The 14478-nt window shown below is 31.7% G+C and overlaps 1 protein-coding gene across 5 annotated transcripts in view; it reads right to left on the bottom strand.

The window, feature by feature from the left end:
* Nucleotides 1–1293: 1293 nt before the first annotated feature.
* The window catches only part of Hectd2 (HECT domain E3 ubiquitin protein ligase 2), a 65522-nt gene continuing 52337 nt past the window's right edge, over nucleotides 1294–14478 (bottom strand). For all 5 annotated transcript variants that reach the window (XM_026397346.2, XM_026397349.2, XM_026397344.2 and 2 more), the window contains 7 exons: nucleotides 11229–11387; nucleotides 9723–9797; nucleotides 9066–9153; nucleotides 8880–8986; nucleotides 7509–7624; nucleotides 6582–6725; nucleotides 1294–3651 (listed from right to left, as the gene is read on the bottom strand). In XM_026397346.2, the coding sequence (XP_026253131.1) occupies nucleotides 3531–3651; nucleotides 6582–6725; nucleotides 7509–7624; nucleotides 8880–8986; nucleotides 9066–9153; nucleotides 9723–9797; nucleotides 11229–11387 (810 nt within the window). In that variant the 3' untranslated portion in view covers nucleotides 1294–3530. The remainder of the gene's footprint in view (nucleotides 3652–6581; nucleotides 6726–7508; nucleotides 7625–8879; nucleotides 8987–9065; nucleotides 9154–9722; nucleotides 9798–11228; nucleotides 11388–14478) is intronic.

Raw genomic sequence — 14478 nt, 5'->3', positions numbered from 1 at the left:
GTTACCCATGTATAATAGTATTTAAAACCTTTGCTTAGTGAGACTTAGGATAAATTCTACAGTCACTTCTAGAATATGAAAGATTTTGGGGCAATTTTAAAACCTCAAAAACACTTCCTGTTCTTTAATTTGTAGCTGAGCCCAATGTTTGAGAGTTCAAAACCTCCAGATGGCTTCAAAAGCAATGACTTAAGATGTTATCCCAATAATACTACTATTTGTCTTGCATTCTTTAATATTGCTTACTTTATGTCAGGCACTGTGTGAATGTTTTACACATTCATTTACTCTTCCCTGCAAATCCCAGGTAGGTTTATTTTTCCCATCTTACAAATTATTTCTATTTACAATTGAGGCATGGGGAAGTTAATGTGTCTAAGGAGTAATAGCTAGTGAATGGTAAATCCAAGGCAGTCTGGGTTTATCAAAGATTATTTACTCCAGCCTGGAGTAAAGGACCTATGGCCAGCCAGGTAAACAGATCTTGGGTCCTCCCCTGAGAAAACCCACCCTGGTCTTTCTTCCATCCAGCTACCTATCTGCCAAAAGTACCCAGTCATTGGCAATTTAGGATTCAAAATTAAGCAATGCAACTCCCATTATACAAAGGATCAATATCCAGAGTAAAGAAATATCTCTTAAAGGTTATTCAGGAGGAATTAAACTCCTAAGACTTTTAGAAGTAGTTTTATTTGTATATGGATCACTTAAAACATTATTTCCTACATTTTCATAATCTCTTCTTTCTTCTTTAGGGCTAGGAAATGTGGGTGAGAGAAAAGGGCCAGAGGATTGGTTCTGAGGAGGAATACTTAAGATCTGAAGTTGTCTATCTGTGGCCAATAAAATGTCAAACTCAATTTACTTGTGGGTGTACTTGATTGGCAATAATATTCATTTGGTGGGGTATCTGTGTGATCATCCAGATACTGGATATACATTGTTTCATACTGAAAATATGCTAAGGAAATTGGTTATAGGTGGTGTCAATAGCATGTCTTCTGAAGCTATATTTTAGCAGTTTTCCTAAACTTATCAGTTTTCCTAGTTACTAGTTTAAGGGATAGAGTAATGCGAAGAATAGCTTGCATTTATATTTTAAACCTATGGCTTTAGTTAATTTCCTAGTGTTCAAAATGAACTAAGCCTGATGATATTATTTAATATTTCAAAAATTTTATCCAGAAACTAACAATACAGATTTGTAACAAAAGGGGGACTACTAAAAAAAAAGACAAAGCATTTTATAAATACTGATAAATACTGTGTAATGCTTTAATTTACTGTGGTAGATACAAAAATCAAGAATTCATAACAGATTATTTATAAAAAAAGTAACAACATGAATTTTCTAGCTGTTTAAATTAACAAAATGTAACAGTAGTGGTTTTATTTTATAAATGAGGTATTATTACAATGTAAACCAAAAACAGCATAAATAAATAAGGGTAATGTGCAATTTAGTGATAAATGGTTATGACTTTCAACTCAGTAACAATAAATGACAAAAATTCTCCAGTTATTTATGAACTTCATCATTTAAAATTTGGCTTGCTTATGTATTTCTTACTTAAAATGACAAATCTATCAATATACAAGCACATCATTAAACATGCAGACCAGGCCAACACAATTTTTCCATGAGTCATCTCTACCAAATAAAAACTTTGTTTACATTTTACTTGAAATACTTATATCTGATTTCTTATACGTAATTCTTTTGTGCTTATTAGTTAGTAGTAACCTACATTAAACATCTTACTTTCTAGTTCAAAGCAGGGTAAGACAGAAGCAGTTTTATTTGCATATGGGTTAAAAACAGTATAACAAAACAAATCAAAACCAATATGCCTTTAACTCTCTTAGGCTTTCCAAGATTTTAAAGAAGAAATACCCTTTAACAGTATACTCAAATGGAAACACATAGTCACTTTTGTCTCAAAGAGAATAGTAAATGAAATAACTACTTTTCCTCAAATAGATTTGTGGTTTGGGTTCAATATGGTCAGAAAACAAGTTGATTAATTCCTCCACCCTTGAAGAATTCTGCTGGTTGGGTGCAGGAAGTACAGCAACAAGAACATAGCCTAAACTTATAAAAATTTTGGGAAAATATTATTTGCCTATGAACCATATGCTGGTACTAAATGCTGGTTTTATTATTATTGCAAATAGAACTTCAGAATTTTCTGAAGGAAAGCTAGCAAAGAATAGAGAAGTCTTGATTTGGATATATTTGTAACATGCTAATAAAACTGCTTCATTTGCTATGGATTTAAAGAACCCATTTACTGTGACTTAAAATACAGTTTCTTTTTACATGCTACTTTATTAGAAACAAAACAGACAAACAACAAAGGGTGCTTTTGAATTCGATATGTTCGGAATCCAGTGAAAAACAAACATTTTGGCCAAAATATTGAACTTAAATTTTATACCAAGTAACATCATTTTGACACAAATGTTGCTATTGTATTCACTTTTGTCAAATACCTTTTCCTATTTTTTTTTCAAAAATTAGTGTTTCATTACAATTGGTGATCAAAAAATGTAGATTGTACATCAATCAATTACAATTGGTGATCAAAAAAGGTAGACATAGTCAATCAAAATATATATAAAAGCAGTTCTTTTTTTTGTGCTTGTAATTGACTTAATTCATCAATGGTTAAGTTAGATCCAATTTTTTTCTAATGTCTTGATCCTTAAGAAGAAATGATCATTATACAAATATTACAGAGTATTCAGGTAACTAGTTACTGCCAATGTGCATGCAGACTAACAATACTTAAAAGAATATAACCTTGAATCCAATTAGTCTGAAAATACTCTTGTACAATCATCTTTATTGATTTGTAAAAGCTGTATACACATCTAAAACCCTGAATTTACTTTGTAAAAATAAATCTTTAGCAATAAATGACACTATCAAAATCCCATTATTTCTCAGGCTATTATGTAATTATTTACATGCTTTTCAGCAATAGTTGAAAAGAATCTTATAGGACCCAAAGCCAGTATATCAAAAAACCCTGTAAACTGCATTTGCAATTATACTGTTGTTTACCTCTATATGAAAATATGGCTACATGCTTTATGGTAAATATTATGTAGCTATTTGCTTTGCTACTGTGTGCTAGTAGCACATAATCTGCCACTGGGTTGACTATGTCCTAAATGCATTTTTTACTACCCTTCATTTTCCCAGTGGAACACCTGTGGCAAACTACTTATGGAAAATGATAAAGTGCTAAAAAAATGAGTGACTGGACTCATATCTGTTTCTGCCATGTGGTCTTTTCCTCACTCAAGAAAATTCTGTGTTTTTAGAAAATCATGCCTTCACTTAACAGACTTCATAATTGATTACAAAAAAACCCAAAAAACCAAAAACTAAAAAAACAACAGCTCAGTCTTTTAAAGTTGGAGCTTTTTGAAAGTATTTTGAGACAGAAACATGAAAAGGTTAAAGGCACAATAAGAGGGAAGTGAATGCTACATATAAAATATTATATTTCAAGTCTTTTAGGCTACTCGAGTCCAAAACCTTCTGAATTTGAAATTCCAATGATCAATTTCTGTTTCAGGTCTTTTTTGCTCTTGTAGGGGGGAAGGCAAAGTTGATTGAAGCAGGTGTGGGCCACAGGTAACCTAGGGAAAATAATTTTTTGAAAACATTAAGTCTTAAAATACACACAAAATGACTGCTAAAGAAATTTTTAAAATATCAGACACAATCTATTTTACTTTGTCAAGATATGATTCATGTATTCCTATACTGAACAAGTATTTATTTAGTACCTAACTAGTACCATTCTGGACACTATGGCTACATTTACAGACTAGACAATCAATATCCCTGCTCTAATGAAACTTTCATTTGAAAAGCATCTGTTTTGGAATCAGACAGATCTGAATTTGAATATTGCTTTCCCCACTTATTAGCAATGGGGACTTTCTTTGAGTTGCTTAAAGTCTTCAAATCTTTGTCTCAATCAACACAATAGGGTAAATTATCCAATTAAATTGTTTAAAAGAACAGATGAGCTATCTACATAAAACACCTAGAAAGTAAAAGATAATATAATGTTAATGTATTCCAGTCCGAATCATCAAAAAGTTATGAAAAGAGCACTTTGGGAACCCTAATGGATACACTTTTTAATGTTTTTGCCTTAGGCATCCTCTGGATTCTTTGGTTAGCTCCCCTAACCCCTCTACCAGACGACATTGTTTTCTTCATTCCAGATTTCTATAGAATCTTAGATCCTTTCAGTTTTTATGGACTCATAGCATCAGAATAGCTATCAGAGAAGTCAACAAATAAAAAAATGAGAATACACCAGAGAAAAGGAGAACATTTTTAAAGAAGTTTATATGATTAGAAACTGAACTTTGAGAGCTCTCCTGACTTAATAATAATTAGGATCAGTTAACATTTACTGAATGCTTGTCTATGATAAGCATTGTGCCTAATGCTTTTACATATATTACTTCATTTAAGAGTCAAAACAACCTAAGAAGTCGTTATTAGTTTCATTTTATAGCTGAAGAAAAATATATGTGGAAGTATACAGGTTAAATAACCTATTCAAAGCTATAGAGCTGGTAAAGAGGTACACCTCAGATTCAAACCCAGATCAGTCTGACTCAAAACCAGTGCTGTAACCTGTAAATACTTAAAATTCTTATTTAATAAAAATGGAGTGTATTTTCATGGTGGGTGGAGGAGTGGAAACTCCCCTTTTATCTGAATTGTTGTTCTCTGGGTCAGATTGAAATGTCATGTGTCTGTGACAGATACATTTAATCTATGTGAAATTTCCACTGGGAGTCCTAGCATTGTGGTATATTCATGATTAAGCCATATTAGCGCATGAAATAATCACTGAAATAATAATAATAATAATGATTTAAAAAGTTTATATGTAATTGACATTATTTGTTTGTTGTATTATTTATTCAGACATCTATTGTTTTATTAGTAATTATTGTTTTACTATTATTTGTATTAAAATACACTACTTAGATTACCTTTTTAAATGGTTATTTGGCTGGGGATGTAGCTCAGTAGTAAAGCATTTGCCTATCATGTACAAGGCCTTGGGTTTGATTCCTAGCATCAAGCACAAACAAATTAAATTGATAGTATTTTTGTTAATATAAAATATTCTGAAAAATTAATTTCTGTTGAGCAAATAAATCTGAAAGCTTGGAAGGCTTCTCATGTAGTTTTCTCATTTTAGGTCTTTAATTATAAATCTAGTTCAGAAATAGTAATTATATACACATATGTGTATAAACATTTGTTTTAAGTTTTGAAATATAATTCTGATGTTTGCTTAAATATTTGTTAAATGTATGGGCTATAGGGAGAATACAAAGGCATATAAGGCTTGGCCTCTGCCTTGAAGAGCTAAATGACTTAAGATATAAAATATAATACAGTAAATAGAATTATCACTTCAGTGTTCGAGGCACTCACTGAATGAATGATGACTTTTGGCTTACAGAGGAAGTAGACATTGAACTGGGTCTTCCAAAGAGATAGCAAGCAAATATTAAATGTGAAGAGAAAAACTTAAAGTCGTGGAGGAAGGAAGGCATGGAATGTGTTTAAGAAACTAGCAAAACAGCCTGTTGATCAGAGCATTAAAAAAATGAAAATGATACATAGTATGGAAGGATATAGAGCTTTGTTTGATAGGTTCTAGATTCTAGAACTTAAACTTTTGGGGAGCAATGAAGTATTACTGTCCTGGAAAACATCATGATCAAAACAGTGTTAAAGAAAATGAGCTTAATAGGACAATTTAATTAGACAAGAAAGAACCTGAGCAGGTAAATTAGGAAGAAGACTATTTAAATAAGTTAGGACTGAGGTAAAAAGTTAACTAATCAGGGTGGTAGCAATGGGGAAAGCAAAGGACAGCTCTAAAATGAAGAAAAAACTGACAGGACTTGAGGAATATTCAATGCATAGAATAGGAGGGGAAAAATGATTATACTCAGAGTTTGTATCTACTCAAATTGGCTTTAGTAATTACAAAGTATTTGGGAAAAGTAATAAGTAGATAAGCATTAACCAATAAACAGTACTAGCAAATAATTCAAAGCCATTCTCAGTACCACTTCATTATGTAAAGAGCATGACATTAAAAAAAGACTTGTTTTAGAGGTGCCTATAGTGCTAAGTATAATAGGACCAAACCCCTATAAATAAATAAGAAATTCCAAATTACTATTTTCCCTAAAAATAAAAACTATATTTAAATACAAAGGAAAGTTAGACAATATACTACTACCAAGTAGGCTAGGTTCTAAAAGAGACTACAAAGCAATTATTTAACCTAGCAAAGTAAAAAGTTGATGGAAATTAATTACTATCAATTAGTACTGGTATGTGTCAAAAGCTAATAGAGAACTTTCAGCTAAAGTCTTTCTCATTTCAAGGCCATGTTTACTCTGAAGATTCTTCTATGAAAATGATTTCAGATTAAGAGAATCTTCTAATTCCAAATATAATACTGTTATTAGTAATAACCTATAAATTAAAATAAAATTATAATCTGGAAATTTACCAGTTAGTAGAAGTTTCATTCTTTGAGATTTTAAAGTTCAAATCAGCCATCCCTCCTACAGGAACTCTGTCACTTCCTGTAGTAAAATGTAGCAATTTCTTTTGAAGATCAAGAGGAAATCCAAGTACAACATCCCAAAAGTATCTATAAAACAACAAAGGAAATTTACATGAAATAGCCTGACAAAAATTCATGTAGATCATAATAAAGAAATATGAAGTAAGATATGAGAAAAAACTTTCCTTACAATATATAATATCCCTAATGTAAAATTAAAGAATGAGTTTCTATATATGAATCAGATTTTTGAATATTATTATAAATAACAATTTTATAAAATTACATAAATAGTCCAATAATAGATAGTACAAAACTCATTTTTGTTCCATACATAACTTACAAGTCTTATCAACACAATGCTATTTTTTCACCCAGTACTGGGGATTAAATCCAGGGCTTTGTTCATGCTAGGCAAGCACTATACCTAGGAGCACCTCCCAGCCCAACAAGTGCTATTAAAATGCTATTTGTAAATATAGACCAAAGTTACTTTTTAAAATAAGTGAAAAATATACTTTTATAGAAAGTCATTTGCAGGGCTGGGTTGTGGCTCAGTGGGTAGAGTGCTTGCCTAGTGTGTGCGAGGCCCTGGGTTTGATCCTTAGCACCACATAAAAATAAATAGAATAAAGGTATTGTGTCCAACTACAACTAAAAAATAAATATTTAAAAAGTCATTTGCATAACTTTTTCCCAAGGGGATTTCTAAGAGATTTCATATTTAGTATTCTTATTACTTTCTACAGATGAAATAAGATAGTAAAGGATTCAGTTAACTGATTCATATTATAAGTTATACAAATAAGCAAACCATATTCTATTTGTTCTCTTTTCTACAACCCCCTACCAGAAGTATAAGGAGCTCACCTTATAGTTAAGTCTGTTTTCGCATACCCATCATACTGAGTACTTCTCTGTAGAGCATGCATGTCCAGTTCAGGACTTCCACAGACCAGAATTTCGACTTCTTCTGGACGAAGCAGCTGTCAATAATTATCAAAAATCATAATTAAAGTGATGTTTTTTTTAAAGTGATGGTTTTAAATGAAAAAGGAACTATTTTCACTGACTCAAATCACAAAAATCATGACTTGAAATCAAATAATTTTTGTTAAAGAAAAATTGTTTCCACTTGCATTTTTCCTACTGAAGTAAGATATTTTTGCATTAAGGTTTATTATACCTTATAAAATAGTAATTAGTAGTTTGTCAGAAAAACAAGCAAATGACTTAGCATGAATCCAAATTACTCTTCTCCCAAAGCATCATGAAGCCCTTATATCTACTGATTTGCCTGCCTTCTACCAATATCCCACAAAACCATCTTAGTGCACTGAAGAGCTTGGGTATTTACAGTCTGTTTTGGTGCTCACTTGTTTCACCCTTTAGGTGGTTAGTCTCTCACCTAAGAGATTAAATATATCTAAAATAGAGATCATGATATGCCATTTAATTCTTATTTTAACTCTTTCCCTCCCCACAACCATCGGTGTATCATAATTAAAACTTAGACTTGATCAAATATTTTTTTCAAAGGTACTTTCAACAACAACATGCTATAAATATTGCTCAAAATCAAGCAGGATTAAAGATCCCTGCTCCTGCTCCAAAGTAACTTCTACAGTCCATTTCTTGGTGCTAAGAAAAATAATACAAATGAAAGATTTTATTTCAATCATTCATAAAATTGAAGGGAGATACAAGTGGCACAGTTGAATTTGCTCTGGGTACTGGGGTGAAGGGTATTATCTGATATTTCCAACTTGACATTCTAACCCATATTCACACAATTAAGACAAGCCAAACCAACCTGAGTCAACCATGGCTCTGGCGATAAACTATTTCTTATGGGTAAGAGGCAACTCAGAGTTGCTAAGTGACCCTTGAGGAAGCAGAAAACACACACATGATAATCAGAGAGAAGTTCTGGCTTTTGCCCTGGAACTAAATGTTAACTCTGCTTCTGTCCTTGGGTCCCTCAGTTGTAAGCCTTAAGTTCATAAGTCTCTTCTACTTTCTTTGGGAGAGTTTTACAAGTCTTAAAACACACAGTATAAGACAGCAAAAGAGGAGAGGAAAAAAATGAAGTGACTGGGGTTTTTGTTTGTTTTTACCTCTAGAGAATGGGAGAATTATTAAGTAGAAAAATTTCCTAATTATAAAAGCATACTTAAGGAATTATTTGTCAATGTTATAGTATTAGAAAACCCAATTGAAAGCTTAAAGTTTTGAACTCACCATTAGGGCATTTGAAGCACACACACTATGAAATCCATAATAAAATGCAGCAAACTGCTTATAGATGGATTTGTTGATAAGGAAGTCAGTATAAAGCTGTACATATTCTGAAAAGCAATTTTACATTTGTTATGCAATAAAAGTAAATGGTAAATACTAGTTCATTTTATTTTAAAAATATCTTACCTTTCCTATTTTGATTGGTAACTGGAATTTTATCACCTCCTGGCTTTAAATTATAGGATTTAATTATTCCAAATTCTTCTTGAAAAACCTGATGGGAGATACCATAACAGCATGTTTATTGGTATCACTGACATAACAACAGGCTTAGATGAACAGGTTTGTAAATTTTAAAAAGAATAGGTATTGTCCCTTCCCTTTTGAACACATAACATACAACTAGCTGTGTGGTCATCAGGCGGATACACTTAGGATCTATGCGGATCACTGTAATTTCTATCTCCTAACTATTGTAAGAACAGTGAAAATGAGAGTGTTTTGGTCTGACCCATCAGATTCAACTCTTAACTTCTTGTGTTGATGCTACAGGAGAGGCTTAGTTTTGAAAACTAAAAATCCTGGAGAAAGTAACTGAGTAAAGGGAACATGTAAAACTGCCTAGCTGAGTACCTCATTCTTGGTGAATTTTCTTTAAGGACTTTCACTGACTACTTTACCACATGTGTCTGCTTCACTGTCTCTACCAGGTTAAGATCCTTTCAGAAGGGGATTGTGATGACTAATCCTTGTTCATCTTTTCTAACAGCAAGTGGTTAGTAACAAATAGCATTTTTCATATATGAGTTAATGGCTAACAAATAGCTATATGCCTATTAGTACCTGGAATGTTGAATAGAAATCTTCTTCAACATTGCCTTCATATGATAAGAGTTCAGTTAATCCGTGGGCCAATTCCTATAAAAAGAAATCTATTATCTATCTTTTCAGATCAACTAGTATTACCTTAAATAGTTAAATAGATCTATCATAGTTCACTTACATATGAGACAAAAGAGTAAACTATTTCAGATTTCAAAATAAGTATTTGAGATGTATTTTCCAGGATACAAAATGCTTGTTAATGATTTTTACCATCCAAAGGCTTAGGAAAACTCATTATAGGCCATGTAAGAAGAAGCTATCCAAAGAAACCATAGAAGTGTAACTGCAGGATCTATTCCTAAGCAGCAAGTGAAGGAAGCATTCCTCTACTGTGGTTTCCAGTATAACTCAATGCTATATTCTGCACTGCTGCTTCTTTCAATATCTTTTTTCTTTTCATACTGAAGATTGAACTCAGGGGCACTAAACTACATCCCCAGTCCCTTTTTTTTTTTTTTAAATTTGAGACAGTTTCTCACTAAATTGCTGTGAGTCTCACTAAATTGCCCAAGTTGGCCTTGAACTTGTAATCTTTCTGCCTCAGCCTCCTGAGTCGCTAAGATTACAGGTGTTTGCTATCACACCTGGCTTCAATTTATATTCTTATTAAAATCTGCTAATGTCTTATGATTCACCTACTAAACATAAAATATGCAGTTTACATGTTAAGTAGTTCATACATTTTAGTTACTATGCCCTTCTCTCCCAAGGAAAAGTTCAGAAAACTGGAAGAAATATTTTCTTATATTTTGTTATAACTCAAATTATCCATGAATAAGGACTTAAAAATAGAATGAGGGGCTGGGGTTGTGGCTCAGTGGTAGTACGCTTGTCTAGCATGTGTGAGGCACTGGGTTTGAGTCTCAGCACCACATACAAATAAATAAAATAAAGGTCCATCAACGATTAAAAAATATTTTAAAAAATACAATGACTGACCTAATATTTCTGAAACTTTCTTAAGTTTCATGAAAAAATGAGTTTTATTTTTTAAATTATTAAAAAGATAAATAACAGAATGGTTGGAATTATTTTATATACTTTACACAATACATTGACCATACAAATCTAAGGTGGTATAGATTTGGCATAACTGTCATCATTTGTCTTAATTATTAAAAAAGACTATCCCACTGTTTACATAGAAAACTGGAGCACAGAAAGGTTAAGTTAAATGCAAATTCATAAAGCTAAAAAGTGAAGAGACTGGATTCAAAATCAAAGAAATCACTACTTCTGTGATTTCAAAGTCTGTTCTATTCTGTAAGAGCTTAGGCATGCTGCAAAGTGATGATGTGTTTCTGTAAAGAAGGGGGAAGCTATATGAAAAAAAAAAAGACGAGTTTCCAAAAGTAGAGGGAAACAATATTTAAGAATAAAATAGCACTAGAAGGAGAAAGACTGTTTAGGTAGAAGAGACATAATTTAGCATTAAGGGACTAGATGTCAGTAATCTATACTTACAGGCATAATTTGACATAAGTCGTCAATGGCAACACTGCAGATGCCTACTGGTGTATTTTGATCACTAGGAACGATGGGAGGGCTCAATAATTTCTTGTAACAGCAAGGAGGGAAACGAATATCCAAGGTGATGCTGTTATAAACAGCTAGTCCCATAAGCTATGCATACTAAATGTTAAGCATTAACATAAAATCCATGACAACAAATGAGTTTTGAATTATGCAACAATCTACTTTTTACATACTTCTTTCAGATTCAACACTGATGTTACAATTAGTCCCACATAGTTCCTTTCCTCTCTTTCACTTATTTTCCCTTTATTTTATGTAATATAACTCCTTGATTATCAAAAGTCATGTATAAAGGAGGTATTCAATTGATAGAATGTAGTGATTTCCCTGGAAAAGCTTATTTAAGATTATGATAGACAGCAACTTCAGACATTTCTTTAAATTATTTAACATTAAAGATTTTCTAAATTTAAATAAAGATGTTGGTGGTTTTATAAGTAGCAGCAAGAGTTTATTCAAGACTCACTGCAGAATGCACTACTGATTTTAGAAATGGTTATTTAGGCTATTTTAAAATTAAATACAAAACATGTGAAGAAAAGAATAAGCATATGAATATATACACACTATTGATAAGTTAATAGGGCAAGTAGTCTTTTACAGTAAAATGTAAGAAGAAATTGTTATTTGAATTTATCAGTATCAAAATTAAAAAACTCAGATATTATAAACTTTGCCTATTTGTATTTTAGCTATTAATTATGTGACAAAAGTAACTTACCCATTTGCTGAAAGAAGGGTCAAATTTCATAATATTTCAACTGCCAATTATTACATAAAGTTATTTTAGAAGTAATTCATTTGATAGACTCAAAAGGAAATTTAAACATAAGGCTGAATAAATTATTGAAAACAACTTAAATACTGAAAGACTGATAATATTTTAATGTGTTACGACAGAATGAAGGCTCATAATAACATAAGAAATAGCTATTCCATTTCATAAGTAACCATATAAATACAGACTGATTGGGGTGTTGAAGGAAACAGATATTGAAAATGTATTCTAATACATTTCTACAATTATAATAATAGCAACAATGAATGCCACAATACTATAGTTATTATTAACTACAATATTACAATTATTGATTGTAATAGTTATTATAATCTATTATGGTGATGAGTTCTAAGCATATTTTCATTTAAAATTTAAATATTAGGGCTGGGGTTGTAGCCTCAGTGGTAGGATACTTGCCTAGCACATTTGTGGCACTGGATGAGATCCTCAGCACCAAATAAAAATAAATAAATAAAATAATGTCCATCTACAAACTAAAAAAATATTTTAAAAATTTAAATATTATAATCCTTAGTGGTAGGATGAGGCAGGTGAGGAAGTGGGATTATAGCATTTACTACAGGGCACTCTCATATGCAGACACAGCATATCATTTCATTTCACACTCAATCAACCTGCTCTGGTTGAAGCAGGGAAGGAGATGGGGTAATTTTTTTGTTGGAACCTCTGAGATGTTATACAAATAGCAGAGTCTGGAAATGCTATACTATACTGTATTGCCTCCTCTCTTGATTCCAATGTCCTTTTTGATAATAGACAATTCTAGTTTTAAAACAATGATATATTATAACTTTCCATGTAATCTTCAAAGCATTTTACAATTATTATTGTAGGTTTTATTACAATATTAATTGTAAATTCCAAGGTCTTACCATATTTAAAAATAATTTTAAATTATTATTGTAAAAGAAACACAATACCAATAGAACAAAAAAATCTTTGGTTCTAAAATTTAAAAAACTAGAGATATAATAGAACCAAGTATTTTTTTTTGAATGGTCATGCCTATTACATCTGAATTTTCAGGTCTTCTCACCTTTGACAGATGATAGATCTCCTAACCACCGACAGGACCCTAACTCACTATCATCTAACATTTTTCTTATTTTCCTATAGTATCACACTTTTTGGGGCATCAGTCATGCTTTCTATATGTTTCTGTGTATGTGTGATAATACACATAATAAGAGTATAATTTTAGGTTTAATTGTGTAAACTGGAATATATGACATGTAAACACATTTAATATGCTCTTTTGGGTAATAACTAAATAAAAACTAATCTAATGCAAAAGAAGATTAGCAAATTCATGATTGTATCTATAAAGCACTATTTTAAAAGTGTAATAACTAAGTACTTTATTACAAGTATTAGAAAGCCAAAATATCACCCAAATTAAGTTGTAGTATAAGAATATAAAGTGTGACAATCACATATATCAGGAAATTTAAATTGGTCTTAGTGTAGTGAGAAGTACCAATGACTGGGGCCTCCAATGAAATTGAAACACATTCACCAAATAAGTACTGTAGGTAACAGAATAAAGCAGTCTAAGAATTGTTAAGCTTTCTTCTATATCGTGAAGCTTAACACTCTGGATGTTTAGACATGATAATATATACAAAATTTTTTTTCCAAAATTTTTTAGTATTTATTTAGTTTTTGGCAGACACAACATCTTTGTATGTGGTGCTGAGGATCGAACCCGGGCCGCACACATGCCAGGTGAGCGCGCTACCGCTTGAGCTACATTCCCAGCCCTGTACAAAATTTTTAATTAAGCTTACTATCTCAATGTGAGGTTTTTTTTCCCCTGCTATCTCTTCTTTCATTTGACCTTTAAATTTCCATATACATTCTCCAGGATTTATCCCAAGCATGCAAAAAAGACAAGACACTCAAAGTTCTCAATAAGATGTCTCTTAATTCTTTTTCCTTGCAGTATCTTTAGTAATTCCCATTGTACTCACTGTTCTGTAATAAGCCCAACATAATTCAACCTTTTTTTCTTGCCATCCTCTCAGCTTATTATAATGTTATACTCTCCCCAGTCTTCTGTAAACCAAATGTGATTGCTCCTTTTAAAATCTCTACCTTACCGGGAGGAATATACTCATTTTTTCCTTCTCAGAACTCCTTAGCACCTAATGTACATGGCCATTTGACTCTGAGGACAGTCTACCTTGCATTGGAGGTCATCTGTTCATTTAGATGGTAATCTTCTAAGGTAAAGAATCTCTCCTTTTTACCCTATAAATCTCTAGTGCTTGCTCATTTATTTACTCTTCCCTCCTTTCTTTCATAATTGTATTCTTTAGAATTTAAAAAGTTAATGTAGAAGGCATCTTACTTAGTCTCCCACCCTGTAGGAATGTC

The sequence above is a fragment of the Urocitellus parryii genome, chromosome 5, assembly GCF_045843805.1.
Source record: "Urocitellus parryii isolate mUroPar1 chromosome 5, mUroPar1.hap1, whole genome shotgun sequence".
Classification (NCBI taxonomy): Eukaryota; Metazoa; Chordata; class Mammalia; order Rodentia; family Sciuridae; genus Urocitellus; species Urocitellus parryii.
The sequence above is the reverse complement of the archived record's forward strand: the minus strand, read 5'-3'. Positions and strand labels throughout refer to the sequence as shown.